Below are 16,734 nucleotides of genomic sequence, written 5' to 3' on the forward strand. Positions count from 1 at the left end.
TATTTACCTGTGAACAAGCAAGAGGCTGAAACAAAGTGTAGCTGAAGGAAAATGTTAATATCGCAATCAGAAAAAATTTGTGTTGAGTTGTGCGTTTTATTTTGATTTCCCCGAAAAAAGCACACACAGAACAAAACAGTGAACTGGGAGAGCCGGCAAGACCTCTATGGTTCCAAAATATATATGTTCCAGTGTACAGGTGTACACTGCAGACATGGTGGATTCCAATTTAAAATTGTATACATCAAATTGAATATGATTGGGCTGTGTTTATCGTCTGGGATTTGTTTACACCACCCACATCCTGACATTTCTGCATTTAAAGGAAACCAATAACTTGATTGAGATGAACAAGTGCAAATTAGTGCTGTAGTGTCTCACAGTCTTAGGTGAAGAAAACAGTGTCAGAAATCGGGAAATAGTAATAAATTATTAAGGTCATTGAACAGTTTGGTTTGAATAAAAGCCCACCTGAGTGCTGTGGCAAAAGAGAGGTGCAATGTCTGAATGTAGTTCCATATAAAATGCTTGGCCATTTCTTTCTCCCTAGTTCTTGTGTGCTTATGTAAAATTGGACTTTCGAGTCCTTATTCCTTTATTATCGTGTTTTTTCGTTTGCCGAATCAAAAATTCTGTCTCTCCGAAGTATACCCAACTTTGAATTACACAGTAGAAAACCATCAATCTGACAGTTTTCCTAATAAATAATACTCTACATTATTTGTATGGCATAGTGCAATTGTAGTATATATCATCACAATATCATAAGATTATTTTGTATTGCATGGAATTAAAATTATATGCGTTTAAATTACATTTACTTATCGGTATATTCCTGTTCCAGTACTGCTTTATTAAAGTATTGACAACTTCTATAAAATTTATAGAAAATAAACAGGTTTAATACTGAAACAAATGAAAAATTGTTTTTATTCTAGCAAATACCATTACGGTAAGTATATAGTTTGATGTAGAACGATTCGTACATCTTTTTGGACTATGGATACAAAGCTGCCACGAAAAAAGTATTATCGTCAGAGAGCTCACTCCAATCCACTTGGGGACCATAATTTTCAATACCCGGTTAGACCGCAAGACATGGATTGGTCGAGTATTTACCCAGAGTATTGCAATGAAGCCAATGAAAATAACAAGTATAAGGTTGAAGTGGTAGATATTGGATGTGGATACGGTGGGCTGCTGATCAAACTATCCCCTTTATTACCAAATACTTTAATGCTTGGAATGGAAATACGTGTTAAAGTTTCAGATTATGTCCAAGACAGAATAAAAGCTCTTCGAAAAACATCGATCGATAAAGGATCTAAAGATTTCCAAAACATAGCATGTATTCGTACCAATGCGATGAAACATTTGCCAAATTTTTTTTCAAAGGGTCAAATTCGAAAAATGTTTTTTCTTTTTCCTGACCCACATTTCAAGAAACAAAAGCATAAATGGAGAATAATTAGTCCTACATTGTTAGCAGAATATGCCTATGTTCTCGATGTTGGAGGTAAAGTTTACACAATAACTGATGTTGAAGAGGTTCACGATTGGATGGTTCAACACTTCACCCAACATCCACTGTTTGAAAGAGTTGGCGAAGAAAAATTGCAAAATGATGAATGTTACAAGGCAACTTTCAACTCGACAGAAGAAGGACAAAAAGTTGAAAGAAATTCAGGAGATAAATTCCCAGCAGTTTTTGTCAGAATTTCTAACAAGAGCTGATCTTGTTGTTACTACATCATTTGTGCTGCCAATTTTTTTTATTCCATTACTGTTTTTAATCAAATTCCATTTTTGAATAGTCGTGTGTAACGATTTGTAGGCACAAATTCAAGGTTAGAAATCGAAGATATTTTGGGATTTGCTTAAAGAAAATCTCTAGGTTTCCCCTCAGTTTCAAGTTGTCCTCTATTTGGCATGGCAACTTTTTGTCCATCCATTCTGATATACTAGGGAATAGTAAATTTTTCAATTTTTCGCAATGTGAGGGCTATAATTTGCATGTAAAACACGTTTCTTAACATCATTTTATGGTGGTGTACATTTTGGGAAAAGTAGCAATCCAATTACAAGGATCAAGATGTAGTTCCATGAACAATTAATGATATCCATTAATAGGATTTAAGTTGACTTGCTTACTAACTGTACAGCATGTTTTAATTAACAAAGTGACAGTACAGAATGGGAATAAATACATGCCAAATAAGCATGTTCCATCTACCATATCATTCTTCCATACTCAGCATTTGATTTAGTTGTGTGGTATAAGAATTGCTTTGTTTGCAATTTAAGGATCAACCTACATTAACAAAGGATTTTTATTTAGATTGATAAAGCATTTCAAACATTCCAACCATTGTGCCTTTTCCTGAAATTGAGTGGTGGTATGGGTATAATACCAATATATTTCACCACGTGTTACATGCTTTAAGATTACTTCACTCAAATTTTTGTTTCTATTATCCAATTCGCTTATTTTCCAGGAAGTAACTGTATAACTCATAGATAGTTTTAGATATATATTTATAAAATTGTTTATTCACCAATATGACGTTTCAATGGTTAGTTGTGTCGTTTTTCTTATACTCTGAAATAGGATTGTGTGTGTTATTATGTCTACCATTTATTCAACCAAAGAGGTAAGATTTCTTATGATTCATTTTTACAGTATCATTTCTAGTTCTAGACAGTTGTATGCATTGAGCTTGGGACTTGCGGTATCTAGATTCGCGACTTAATCTTAATCCTATATTTCGTATCTGCAAACTATATTTTGTCAATCACTTTTTAATGGCAATTATTTGCAATGGATTGAGCATATTTAATAACAACTGTATTGCTGCAGTGGACCTAGCCATTTTAAGATTTTGAGAAAAACCTAACCCAAAAAATCAAAAAAGTCTATGAGGTTTTAAAATCTAACCCCAAAATAAGGCACCACCTGAAAACAAGACTAAAACCGGACCCAATGATGACTCCTCCCACCTGGTTCATATCGATATAAATTTAAAAACGTCCATTTCTGAAGTATGTGACATAAGCTTCTTTGGTTTTACTGCATGTTACAATGCCATTAGTCCAAATGATTATCATTATAGGAGTGATTTCTTTATAGTCATTCTGTTATTCAAAATGGGTATGTAAAAAACCACAAATCACGACACTTGAGTATTTTTAATTGAACAGTCAATTTCTTGGCCCAGTAAACTTTCATTGATTCAAATGATTAGGATGTATGTCAATGTCAGTTGTCAAGACTGTCTGTGTAATATGCTGATCAAATGTTACGTTTTGCAAACATGGAATATGTTTTACTCATATTTTGAATATTTACACTAGCTTGTAAATTAAAATGGACACTTAATTCTGTTACACTGAATTGATAATGTCAACCATTTTATTTTAATGCTCCACTTTTATCATTTTGCTATATTTTTGCAGATGGCAGTATGTTTTCAAATCTCGTCTGCTAGCATTTTTTGTGACATATGGTAACCTGTATTTTGGAGTGTTCATTGCGGTATTGGTGTTACTTTTTGCAGGTATGGTTAATAATGATCTGTTATTGTAATATTGAACATACTGATATCAATATATCTAGATATTCATTACATCTATATAACAACAAAAGTTGCTTGGGTATATCTATAAACTGTATATTTTGAAGCTATTTTTTAATATTCAGTTCAATCAAAAATCTCGAAATAATGGCACTATATCAAGGAAAATGCAAGATATTCACAACTTATTAAAAGATTGATTCTCTTAAAAACAATCTATTTCAATGTGATCAAAAAAAATGACCTCTAACAAAAATAAGCAAGTTATTTTGCTCAAATTAACAATTCCTAGAAAAAAAACCATTGGTTGACAAGTGGACCTAGTTTTGTAATATCAGATGTATATATTCTGTAATATATTGGTTCAAATCAATGCAACTTTGATTGATACTTTTGTAACCTACAAAACGTTGAATAATTTTGTAGATGCTATACGTGAAGTGCGAAAGTACTCTATTCCAAATGCTCAACAAGTGGATCTCAAAAATAATCCTAATGCACAGGATCATGTGTTGATGATGCTATTCAGAGCTCAGAGAAATTTGTACATCACTGGTTTTGCTTTGTTCATGCTGGTGTAAGTAACCTATTCCTATTTGGTATGTTTTTGACAATTTACAAGGTACTGTGACCGTCCATAAAAAAATTTATGATATTATTTCGACAAAGTAAAATGCATTGATTTTCTATGTTTATGTTAGAGAAATTTCATAATTTATGTACTTGATAATTCAACTTCATGATCCCTAGATCGCTATGGCGACCAATTTAGATTTCTTTTTCCATGGAACACTGGGAAGACGCTCGCGAAACACAGTTTGGGAAAGCCGCGCTAGGCTATCACACCATCTAAGCTCACCCAAATGAGTGTAACCTAAAACTCACTGACTACCTAATTCACTAAGTTGAATCTAGTTGTTATATTTCACTTATATTCTTTCAAGGGTTCTTCGTCGTCTCACTACATTAATTTCTGACTCTGCTACACTTATAGCAAGTAACGAAGCAATTAAAAAGCAAGCTGAAAGCGCAAGCAAAGCTGCAGAGGTAAACACTTTAGATATCAATATATTTGCGTCCACAAGGTAAAGAGAATGTTTAAATTTGTATGCGTTATTTGTTTACAGGCGTTGCTGAAATCCAAGGAAAACAAAGATGGCAGTGATGTTGATGCGGTAGATGTAGAAGAGCTAAAGAAGGAACTTGATGAAGTGAAAGAAAAATTATCTGATGCTAGAAAAGGTTTGATTTTACTAAATTGCACAATCTCAATAATTAAAGTCAATACTTTTCAATAATTGTAAAAAAAAATTTGGGGTGTCATTACAAAATTGTGACAATTCGCTCACCCATTACCTAGTCCAGGGCGGTGCAATGTTGTCGGCTCCAGTGGCCACAAAATTAATTTGGCATTGTTCGTGGACCACAATAGTGCCAAGAATAGGTAAACAGTGCAACACAGAATAAACACTTTTATTGTGAAAACACATTGATAAGTATGTTATTTATCAAGATCAAAAACCACAGAGTTGTTTGGCCATAACATTAATAATTAGTTATCAGGCATAGCCAACATAAGCCGATAGAATCCACATTCGATTTTTAGTTTTCTATGATGCCAAAATTGTTAGCATATATTTTCGACCAAAAAGATAAAAAGCCAGATAAGAATTTGGGCTGCCAAGCACATCATTCAACTTGCCGCAGTTAGCCATACCACTAGTCAATTCAGTGACATTAGTGATGTAACAATAATATGTCAAAAGATTTTTCTCGTTAATTTTATGACGAAACAACACCAAATGCGATTTTTTAATTACTCATCGAATTCGACGCGGGCCAGAGATAATGAAGGTGTGGGCCTAGGTTTGGACCACCCTGACCTAGTCGATGCAGCATCTTTTCAAAAGATTGCGTTGTTCTCAATCTATTTTTCTCTTATCTTACCATGTTAATAGTTCCTTTTGCCACTGATAAAAAGTGTGTTGATGTTTATTAACCTACATATACCATAATAATTTTCTGGTACTTTTGTATTTAGCTGAAACGAAAGCACAGAATGACTTGAATGCAATGAAACAACAAGCTGAAGGTGTTACGAGAGAGTATGACAATCTAATGGAGAAGTTCACTGAACTGCAGAATCAAGTTGAAGGCAGTGGAGATAAAAAAGATGAATGAAGTGATTTGCAAGCTTACCAATGCATGATTTTGCGGTACTTTCTGATTCAATATTGCTTGCTCTGATGCAATCAGAAAACTTACTTAAGAATTAAGGACATTTTAGTATATAATAAATTGTATATCATACTGTGGAGAAAAAAATATGAGACTCTTATATGGGTATCTACTGAAAAAAAAAAAGGATATAAATTGGTGTGAATCCCAACATATTATCTACAAAAGTTTTTCAGAATGTTTCATTGGTCATCCATGGACATTCGCTATTATATCATTCTAACCAAATATTCATATGGAGAAGTTTTCACTTTACAGTCTGCATATGAGCTGTAGTGCACTTCATTATAATATCTTGCTCATATATTGCTGTTATAAATAGCTATTTGCTGATGTTGTGCTTTTGAGTAACTTGCATGCATGTGTATTATGTTCATAATATCTTCTGATTTTACGTGAATGAGCTAATGTTTATAATAGCCTGAAACTGATATATATCATTGTCTGTGGGATTTAATGTAGTATCTATATTGTTCATTGATGTACATAAGCTGAATAAAAGAACTGCCTTCACTATATTATATGAAGTAAATTTGCGACATTTTTTGTGGTGCTGAATCGTTTGTTAGTATTTAAATTTACGTTGAGGGGAATGGGATCCTGTGGGGCTAATTGTGTGCAAGAGGATTGCTGGACCCCTCGCCAGCCGTTGTCAAGTCATCTGAAACGAATAACTGGCGAACAAACCCCATAGCAACATGTACTAGAGGAGAGAAATACCCCATATGCTTTCCCCCCGGATAAATATGTAAATCCAATTCGAGTAAAAATTCTGAAATGGTTCATGGTCATTGCAGAAACGAGCACTAACTATGTAATATGGTTTGGAAGAATCTTCCAGTTTCGGTGCAGCCGACCCAATTAATTACGCTGCGGAGATGGGTTTGGACCAGCAGTGTCATCATGGATGGTTATACCTAATAATTTGATAATCACTAGGTTGCTATTCGAAACAAATATTGACTTCATAGTAACAGAAGTTGAATAACAAATGCTCAACATTTAATACCTTACACTACAATAACCCCGAAAATCAAGATCTAACCATAGCTACATCGGATATAACCAATTATTCCAACCACATAACTCCTGCAGGACAAGGGACATATTACTGATAAAGTTATATAATCACACAATTGGAATATTTTTTGGTAATATTGTATGCTACTTAACAACTGCATTGTAATACCTACGCAAGCCGCATAGGCACACCAAATATGGAGTATTGAAGTTTTATTATATATTTTTTGACAGAAATATGAAAAAAAAGAGTAGAGTATGGTCAATGGCATCAGAAGTTATTTACCGCATGTTTCATTAACACTATCATAAAGAAGTGAAGCTATGTGCCAGACAAGCAAAGACAAAAATTAATAAAATAAATGATGAACAACAAAAGTATTTGATTAACTTACAAATACAAAATTGCAGCAATTTTAAGACAGATAAACCATCTGGAGATTCTGCAAACTTTTTAAAAACAGATCTCAAACACAAAATATAGATGTAGTTGAATTGGTACGTAATAATGAATACAAACGAATGTTGAAGTTATAAATGGTTGGAGGTGATTCTTTTAAGCAATGGAATATATTTAAATACTGATCGAAGAGTTGGAATATATAGACTATTAATAGTACTGGACTGGAATTTAACAGCAAAAAAGATAACCAAGCTAGAAAAAAATAATTCATCATGTTACATTGATGATTATCAGCACAACAACACTCCATATTTTAAGACTGCCTTATACCATCTGCATTGTTGTCAATAATGAAGAAAACCAATTTTTGTTAGTTATTTTTAACAAGGCACTGGGCAAGCAGAATCTTGATTGGGGAGACATTAATTTTAGAAGCATCAACCTTAATGCCTGGATAATCAAGTTCCATCACACTCTAATTTGTAGTTCTCTGATACGCCTTGTTATTATGCATTTGGTGAATTACATGGTAGGTTTAGTAGATAAATACAACACTAGTTTGATTGTAATAATGCCAACGAAATATAGATGTTCTAGAACAGGGGTCGGCAACCTACGGCCCGCGGAGCAATATAATCCGGCCCGCAACGCTTCACTGAATTATAGTAACAAAACAGCTGTTTAGGCGACCATATTCTTTACGTAACAGAATTTATTTTGAGATAGTGTAGACTAAATTATATTATAACCTAACAAGTATATAATTCACAATTACTCGTTTAATGAGCCTGTAATTTAATTATAATTAGACAAATGCCAACGAAACGCAGAAAAGTTGATGCTAAGTGCAAATGGTTTAACAGCGCAGAAAATATTCAAATGGTCAGTCTTCGCGCGCTGCTTAAAATCTAACTTCTGATCTGTGTGATAATATGTGATTCATCGACCATCCGTTCGGTTTTTAACTTTCTGAAAATATGTGCGGCCCACCAATGACTTGCAACCTTAAATTTTGGCCAGTGAGCGACAAAAGGTTGCCGACCCCCGCTCTAGGAAATAGGTAAATTTAACATGTTAATGGCAGAAACAATAAATTCCTCCACTAGATGCGAGAAAAGTTCAATAATACACAAAACACAAATATTTGAAATGTAAATAAAAAATGCCCGAATGAAATCCTGGGCTGCTGAATTTGAGAAGATTTCTTACAGATGTAGAAATATGAAGATAAATAAAACATTACCCTATGTTTGACATCTTATATTTAATTGAACATTGATATATGTAACTTTTCTAATGGTATATGATATGAACTAAAGACATGTAAAAGAGTATAATATTTTCAATCATTGAAAAAAATATGTCGGCTTTGCACTAAATGTTTACCAATGATGATCTGAAAATTTATCGGACAATCTGAAAATATGTTTCACTTTTGAAGATTTCACTTGGTCTCGGATTCAACAATATTTCTTGTCTCGTACCAAGCATATAAAATAAGGCTTTAAATATACAATACTACTACTCGCATATCAATTTACTTCTCCGAAAAATGGTCCCAATGATCTTTTAATTCCAGATATTTATGCTATGACATTGTAACTTTTACAAAAGCATACTAAACAATAATATTTGACAGGACAGATGATAAAATTTCAAATTTTATTATCGAGATATAGCAGTGCTCTTCAACAGGGGTTCCGCAATACATGCAGTTGGGTTCCGTGAGTTTATAGGGTTCCTTGAGGGTTCCGCGTTTTTTTTCAGGGGAAATCATTTCATGCTTCAGCATGTTGATGCGTTGCCGGGAAGTTGTTTAAAGAGTGTAGACATGAGCATGAGAATTCAAGAAGATAGCAAAGGAAATGCAAGAACAACTTAGTCATTGAATTTCACGCTTGTTACCTTCTTTCTGTTTCGTTGTTGAAGTAGAAATATTTGAATTACAAATATTTCGTGTTACGAGTATTTCATGTTTTTTTTTTAATTTTGGTAATTGGGGTTCCATACAGGGTTGTCCAAAACGAATCGAATATTCGAATGTATTCGAATATCAAGGTATTCGAATACCTTTTCGGCTGATTTTCGAATAATTCCGAATAGTAGCCACTTTTCGCCGTAAACGTGGTGTTTCGTTTTTTTTTTTTTTTACGGGAATCTTTAAACGACTTTTTAAATCGGCACTTTGAATGTTTATATTCTGTGCGACCGTACGTCGCATAGTGTTGCGACACATTTGCACGTTTGCGTGGGTGGACATTGCCAACATTCGTGTACGAGGCTTTTAATTTACAAATTCATTTCCATTACGTCGAAAAATTGAGAAAGTATGTTTCTTTTATTTCTATGTGGCCTGCTTATTATTCGCATGAGTCTTCTCAAGCATGATTTGGGTAACCTTATATTTGGGTCTTAGGGTCTGCCAATCATGATATTTAATCGCAAGCTGGTTATCGTTACTTTAAAGAGAAACACGGCCACCAAGATAAAGTGATTTGTGACCCTTTCGTTTTGCCGATTCAGCAAAACACGACAGGGACAGGAAAACACAGCTGTGAAATAACCCGTGGACATACAGTGTAATACTTATCACATTCCAAAATTATTTCAACATTCGGGTTAATAGGTTGTCCAAAATGATTGCCGCTTTACAACTTAAATTTACCGCTCAATTGTTAAAAATAGTTAATTCTGTGAGTATGATTCTACCAAACTAACATGATCTGGTTCTAAACATATAAAATTATTAGCGAATTTTTCTACCCGTCTTATTGGAGGCCTATATGGAAAAACCCCTTTTTTGAGTGCTAAAAATAGACATCGTCCTATTTGCCATGTGGACTTATTAGCCGGGAAATACGGTATTCATAGCCGTAATTGTTACGATATCCAATAAATTGTCACAAGTTGGAAAAACAAGTCGATTTATTAGAAAATAATTTCTGGCAAATAATTCTGATAACGATAGTTAAAAGTATCGATCCTTTCCAGGATGATTTTTTGTTGCGCAAAATAATCCAATCCATGACTGGTACCAGCATTTAAAATGTCATGCCGTATTAATTTAATTCTGTTCAACGTAACTCATGGTTGTATCGACAATCTGTGGACATAAAATGTGTAGTAAACTGACCGATATTATTAAATATTGATTCCTATTTTTATATTGAAAAAATAATGAAAGTATTAATGCCAAATACAACGGGTATTTGTGGACATGAAATACGTGGTAAACTGCCCAATTATAATTAATTTCGGATTCGTGTTTATAAAATAATAAAACTAATAATTCTAAAATGCAACGGCGATCTGTGGCCTTCAAATGTGTGGTAAACTGCCCGATTTACCAACATTTGAGGTATGATAACAGAATTAAATTAACACGGTAAGGCATTTTAAGTAGTGGTATCGGTCATGGATTCGAATATTTTGCGCAGCACAAAATCATCCTAGTAAAAAGTCCATACTTTTAAATACAAACCAATGGCAACCATTATACAAATTAGTTCCCAAGAGCGGGATGAAATATAAATTCTTTTTCCGACTTGTGACAATTTTTCGTGAGTACGAAAATAAGAATCAAAACTAATTATATTCGGCACAATATCACGGCAATCTGTGGACATAAATTGTGTGGCAAAATCGCGATTAATATTAATTTTTGATTCCTATTTTCGTATTTACAAAATACAAGGCGATCTGTGGACTTACAATGTGTGGTAAACTACCCGATTATAAATAGTTTTTGATTCCTATTTTCATATTTATGAAATAATAAAAGTATTGTTACTCAAACATACAACGGCGATCTGCGGACTTAAAATGTGTGGTAAAGTTCCCAAATATAATTAATTTTTGATTCATATTTTTGTACTCACGAAAAAATTGTCACAAGTCGGAAAAATACCTCATACTTTATCCCGCTTTTCGACAAATAATTTGGATAATGGTTGGTATTTAAAAGTATGGGCGTTTTACTAGGGTGATTTTGTGTTGCGCAAATATTCAAATCCATCATCGATACCACTATTGTCGTATTAATTTAATTCTGTTAACATGACTCATGGTATATAAAATATATACTGCAATAATCTGCAAATATGAAATGCCTGGTAATATAACTAGGTTGTAACTTGTAGATAGCAGTTATTCCATTGCTTATTGTATGGAAATTCCTACATACATTCAGATAAGCTTCAATTAGTGGATTTTATTTTCGAAGTATTCGAAATTTCATATTCGAAAAAAATAATTTCGAATGTATTCGAAATAGTGAACTATTCGGTATTGGCCATCCCTGGTTCCATAAAAAACGAAAAATTATATCAGGGGTTTCACAATAACAAAAAGGTTGAAGAGCACTGAGATATAGTATATAGCAGCCGTTCTCAACCCGGGGCCCATAATGATAGGCGCAAAACTGATTTCACTTTTCCCTTTACAAGAAAACTCCCACATCTTCCTAGTTTCATTTCTTTGCGAAGGTTATTTCACAGGGTGTTTTCACTTTGTTGAGCATGAATTGTTTAAACATAATAGGATTTGGAATCCACCAATCAAAATACTATAAACACCACTGTAGTGATAAACAGGGAGGCCGTGAGTGGTAAATGGTTGGAAATCGTTGGAAACAGAGCAATCAATTTCAATAACCATTTTCAAAATTTTTGATTTTTACACAGACAATCTATTTGCACTTATACTGAGTAAACAAAATACGACAAATGATAAAGAATTTCACAAATTACAAACAATGCTGATAAACAATAAAAAACAAGTAACCCACAATAAAACATTCAGAATCAGTTGATTTGTAAATTCAAAATTAAAACAAAGAAATACTGCTTTAGTAAAGGTCTTTAAATATGAGCCTATTTATGTCAAGAAGATGTTCCAGGTAGTTCAGTAATAATACACTGCACTATATAGGTTCTCTCAATTTTTAATTGTTCGATTCTCTGTTGGTCTGGTAACATTTTACCGGCAAATATCCATCGCTGACTTGACACCTTCACACCTTCCTGTGATCAAGAATTAAATAAAAAATTGTATCATTTTTTAATAAGCTTCCAAAATAATTACATTAATACTAGCTTATATTGTATGCAAAGTTCGTGGCTGTGAGCTTTCACCCGTTCACTGTCAGTATATCCACCGAAGATAAAAAAAAAATTTATGTTCAAAATTTTCCAAGAACTTCAGTTATGTGGCATTCACGACCTAATAGCTGTTTTCCTGATCATATTGAAATGAACTATGCGTCATGCGTAAATCAGTTTTACTAACATGCAATTATACACCATAATGGTTTATAGTTTCAGTATCTCTCGGCACTTAAATGGTTGCCTATAACTTCACTAAGTGATCAATCTCCTATATTTCTGAATCTGAGTGAGTGTATATGACCTTGTTTTGAACAAAATTACCAAAAAAAAAAACAGGCATAGTATGGGCTGACAGAGGTAATGCCTTTAATGCCAAACTGTTTGATGGTGCCAACTGCAAACTGTGAAAATGAAGGAGGACCCAAGAGGGAAGAAAAACTAGGCTAATTCTAAAGCTTTCTTAATTGCAGATCTGAAAACTTTGGAGATGAAGGCAATGTGCAAAATGTACATCAAATCTTTCCAAGTCAATAAAAATTATACTTATAAAATAAATATCATATCTAACCTGTTTTTCTAATCGTCTTTTTCCAGTAAAAACAGTGTCTTGTGGCAATACTCTTAACTTGATATCTACACCTGTTGATAATCTGATCTTCAAAGTTGTTGCTCTGTATAGAGATAATATGACTCAATTGATGGCAATTTTTATATCTAACCTTACAGATCGAGGAAATATTAGAGTAAAAAAATAGGAAATAAACAGTCAATTTCAAATTCATCAACAATCAAAGTATACAGCAAAACATGTTAAGGCAAATAGTCAGAGACGAAGTGGACATATGGATTATTTAATTGAGTTGTTATTGTTGTGAATATATCCAACAACCAAACAAACAATTTCTAATTTTTCAGTAGCCTACTTGGGGTAGAAAAAGTCTCCAGAAGACTATTAATTTTATTTTTTCTGATGCTTTTGAGACTAGGATATTTGATTTCTATACTCGAGTTATATGGTGAGCTTGTGGTAATGCCGGAAAAATATATTGCGCTATCATGCATGATCATAATATGAATAACCTATGGTAAGACATAAATCAGTCTCATACTTATCAGTGCTGGATATATCTTGAAATTCCTCGCTGAGGTTTTGTTGATTAGCTGAAGAACCTACTAAAAGATTCACAGGAGGTGCGAGACAATAGACAGGTAGTTGATAATGAGATCCAAGCTCATCATAACAGTCTAATAATGTACCTGAAAAATAAATAAGATGAAAATAACCAACACTCAAATAAATGGACAAAAAAGTAAAAAGATTTAGAGGTCAGTAGCAGTCTATGCGACCTACATGAATTCTTTTGTCTGCTTCGAATTAAATTACTTATCAAGTCTACTTAGGGTTGCCCAAAACGAGTTAACGCGTAATTGGCACTGTCGCCATTCCCTTGGCTTCTAATTTACGCATTCATGTGCATAAGGTCACACGTCTCACATGAATCCAACCATAGTTAGCTATTGAATAAGTTGAATAGTTGTGTGCTTTGTTAGAAATTATGACACCAAATAAATTGTCGCAAGTTTGAAAAAGCAAGGTGATTTATTAGGGAAAATTATTTATACTTTTTCCCGCTTTTTGGCAAATAATTTGGAAAATGATAGTTAAAAGTATCGACCCTTTACCAGGAAAGATTTCTGTTGCGCCAAATATGGACTTTTAACTAGGATGATTTTCTGTTGCGCAAAATATTCAAATCCCTGACCGGTGACAGCATTTAAAATGCCTTGTCGTAATAATTTAATTCTGTTAAACGTAACTCATGGTTGCGTCGACTTACGAAAAAATAAAAGCAATACCACTTTAAAATACCGCAGCAATCTGTAGACATAAAATTATGGTAAACTGCCGATTATAATTAATTTAATTTTGATTCGTATTTTCGTACTTAACGAAAATAAAAAAAGCATACTACTATAAGATATCACAGCAATCTGCGGACATAAAATGTCTGAGAGCCAGCTTGTAGATAACAGTTATTCCATTGTTTATTGTATGCATATTCCTCCATACACTAATTTAAGCTTCCTTTACTTGAATTTATTTCCGCATGTATTCAAAATTTCATATTCGAAAATATTAATTTCGAATGTATTTGGGATAGTGAACTATTCGGTACTGGTCATTCCTGAGTCTACTTCTGTTTCATTACTGGTAAGTGGTGAGGCCTCAACTGGATTTGTCAAAAAGATGCCCAATGAAATGCCATATGGTGATGAAATATGTGCAGGATTTCGAGTGAACTAACAAGCCTCATAGGACTCAGAGAAAATGAAAGTTTTACCTTTCTCAAAATTTCTTCCATCTGAGAAAATTTAAAATCTATTGGTCTATTCATTGCGAAGAAGATTGATTTTTTTTACAACAACAATAATAATTTTTCAAAACATCCACAGTATGTACAATTCATGTCTGATTACCGTTAATAACTTTTTTTGACATTAGATCATCATAGATTAAGAATAGTTAGTTATTTGGTTCCATCCATCTCCATGTAAAACAATCAAAATTTTCTTATAACTATAAACAAATTTACCATGTGGAAGAGATATATTGGCTCCATCGATGATTGCTTGAGCCAGGCCATAATCTTTAGCTTCTAATGCTACAGCTGCTGCTTTCAAAGCATCCCATATTTCTTTCCGACCTTTGAAAAATGTCACAATATTTAGACTACATTTTTATCATATTAAAAATGAACAGAAGATCTCTTTAGCTACTATTACTGGTACCTTCAAATGCAGGAGCTGTGTCCCAAAATTCATCTCTTTTACTTCTCAATTGACCTTCTGTTAATGGAACTTCACTTCGCCATCGAGGGTGTTCCTTTTTCAGAGGTTGGTTTTTACCAATGGCTGTAATACAAATGGCAATTTTATTTTTAATACAGAAAAAATGTGTAAGTTATATCCTGAAGTAATGTATTTTTAATGTCATAAAAGAGACATCGATTAAAATCATGGAAATCAATTTTATTTTTTATAGCTGGTGTTAGATTGTCTTAGTCATGTTTTCAAACTCCAATGCCCGATTATTTTGAGTATACAGACACAGTGCTGATCCGAGATGCAACACTTGAAGACTGGATTAAAAATTTCTATCAAGACTTGAGAGAAACTTTTTCGAATGAGTAGGGTGAAAATTTTCTTCAACTTTACAGCCTTGATTCGTTGAAGAAATTTATATTAAAAACATATTTCTCAATACACCACCCATCCCTGAAATTTATTTCACAGTGATAATTTTTATGACTGTTATTAAAGATGGAGAGCTTTGAAACTGATAGAAGGTTCTGAAATATACAAGTTCATTTAAAGACATTAGGCAATGTTACTAATACTAACTACCAACGTCAGCTATATTGCGGAAAGCTAAGAGTACCTACTTTAACACAAATCAAAACTACAAATATCAGTAATGAAATACCTGGATAATTTGGATCTCCATATCTTGGATGCCGACGATTCCGATGGCTGCCTAAACAAGCACCCATTTGTGTAAAATTTAATTATATTTCCCATTAAATAAAATCATTACATACTGTATAGCAAAAGAGAAATTTTGAAAGAAACTATTGCAATAATTATGGTATTATCACGGTATGTTGCACTCGTTGGCAAGAAATAACTGAAAGAAAAGAAATTATGATTGGTGACAGTAACACTTGTGACAATATCACAAAGGTGACATCTCCATCATCCACTAGTGAGAAGCCTAATGAAATTGATATATATGATATAGGTATGTACACTACATACTCCTAGAAATTCAATTAGAAAATAACTAAAAAAAGCTATAAACTAATTTGTTTGAAAGTTGTGAGGATAAAGAAATGCATGTGAAAGGTCAGGGCCTATCGAACGGGGGGTCCATAGAACAGACTCAGTGGGGGTTGCTATGAAATACTTTTTGACACTAAACTCAGTTAAAACAAAATATTGAATAAATTTGAAACTAGTACTGACACCCACCATCAGTGAAATACATGCTATATTTCGTACGAGAATATGCAATTTTATTATTATTTTTTTTATTATTTTCTGCATTATTAAATTTCATTCTATATTTATTTAAGCTCCTGAGCATCGGGAATAAAATATGGCTCTGCTGAGTGGGTTGTGATGGAAAAAGTTAGAAGAACACTGTTATAGGTGGGTGTTTGCAAATGAAAATATCAATAAATACCCACATCTCAACCAAGTGATTTCTTTATACAGTGAAACAGTTACACAGTGCCATGATTAGAAAAATAACCCATCAACATAAAAAAAAATCCTCCAAAAATTTAACCAGATGAAAATAATAATGAATATCGAACTAGAGGTGCATTACGTAATT

General features: G+C 33.1%; 3 protein-coding genes across 3 annotated transcripts; 2 read left to right on the top strand and 1 right to left on the bottom strand.

The window, feature by feature from the left end:
• Window positions 1-919: 919 nt before the first annotated feature.
• LOC120339210 (tRNA (guanine-N(7)-)-methyltransferase-like) lies at window positions 920-2,498 on the top strand. Its single transcript, XM_039407294.2, has one exon. The coding sequence runs from the start codon at window positions 1,000-1,002 to the stop codon at window positions 1,732-1,734; it is 735 nt and encodes a 244-aa protein (XP_039263228.2). The 5' UTR covers window positions 920-999; the 3' UTR covers window positions 1,735-2,498.
• Window positions 2,417-6,349, top strand: LOC120339211 (B-cell receptor-associated protein 31-like). The gene is made up of 6 exons (XM_039407295.2): window positions 2,417-2,651; window positions 3,454-3,554; window positions 3,999-4,149; window positions 4,517-4,619; window positions 4,700-4,814; window positions 5,614-6,349. The coding sequence occupies exons 1-6, from the start codon at window positions 2,560-2,562 to the stop codon at window positions 5,751-5,753; spliced, it is 702 nt and encodes a 233-aa protein (XP_039263229.2). The 5' UTR covers window positions 2,417-2,559; the 3' UTR covers window positions 5,754-6,349.
• Window positions 6,350-7,028: 679 nt separating this feature from the next.
• On the bottom strand, window positions 7,029-16,028 carry LOC120339057 (ubiquitin domain-containing protein 1-like). The gene is made up of 6 exons (XM_039407100.2): window positions 15,823-16,028; window positions 15,129-15,251; window positions 14,933-15,043; window positions 13,448-13,595; window positions 12,907-13,009; window positions 7,029-12,254 (listed from the first exon to the last, which is right to left on the bottom strand). The coding sequence occupies exons 1-6, from the start codon at window positions 15,887-15,889 to the stop codon at window positions 12,114-12,116; spliced, it is 693 nt and encodes a 230-aa protein (XP_039263034.2). The 5' UTR covers window positions 15,890-16,028; the 3' UTR covers window positions 7,029-12,113.
• Window positions 16,029-16,734: the final 706 nt, after the last annotated feature.

The sequence above is a fragment of the Styela clava genome, chromosome 9, assembly GCF_964204865.1.
Source record: "Styela clava chromosome 9, kaStyClav1.hap1.2, whole genome shotgun sequence".
In the NCBI taxonomy this organism is placed as follows: domain Eukaryota; kingdom Metazoa; phylum Chordata; class Ascidiacea; order Stolidobranchia; family Styelidae; genus Styela; species Styela clava.

What these genes read in the sequence shown, in the direction of transcription:
- LOC120339057 (XM_039407100.2), bottom strand. Translation starts at nt 15,889, where the DNA reads ATGGGTGCTTGTTTAGGCAGCCATCGGAATCGTCGGCATCCAAGATAT. An exon ending in CACAGCTCCTGCATTTGAAG is followed by an intron (nt 15,044 to 15,128) that starts GTACCAGTAATA and finishes CATTTTTCAAAG; the next exon opens with GTCGGAAAGAAATATGGGAT. An exon ending in GATATATCCAGCACTGATAA is followed by an intron (nt 13,010 to 13,447) that starts GTATGAGACTGA and finishes ATCTCTATACAG; the next exon opens with AGCAACAACTTTGAAGATCA.
- LOC120339210 (XM_039407294.2), top strand. Translation starts at nt 1,000, where the DNA reads ATGGATACAAAGCTGCCACGAAAAAAGTATTATCGTCAGAGAGCTCAC.
- LOC120339211 (XM_039407295.2), top strand. Translation starts at nt 2,560, where the DNA reads ATGACGTTTCAATGGTTAGTTGTGTCGTTTTTCTTATACTCTGAAATA. An exon ending in ATTGGTGTTACTTTTTGCAG is followed by an intron (nt 3,555 to 3,998) that starts GTATGGTTAATA and finishes ATAATTTTGTAG; the next exon opens with ATGCTATACGTGAAGTGCGA. An exon ending in GCGCAAGCAAAGCTGCAGAG is followed by an intron (nt 4,620 to 4,699) that starts GTAAACACTTTA and finishes ATTTGTTTACAG; the next exon opens with GCGTTGCTGAAATCCAAGGA.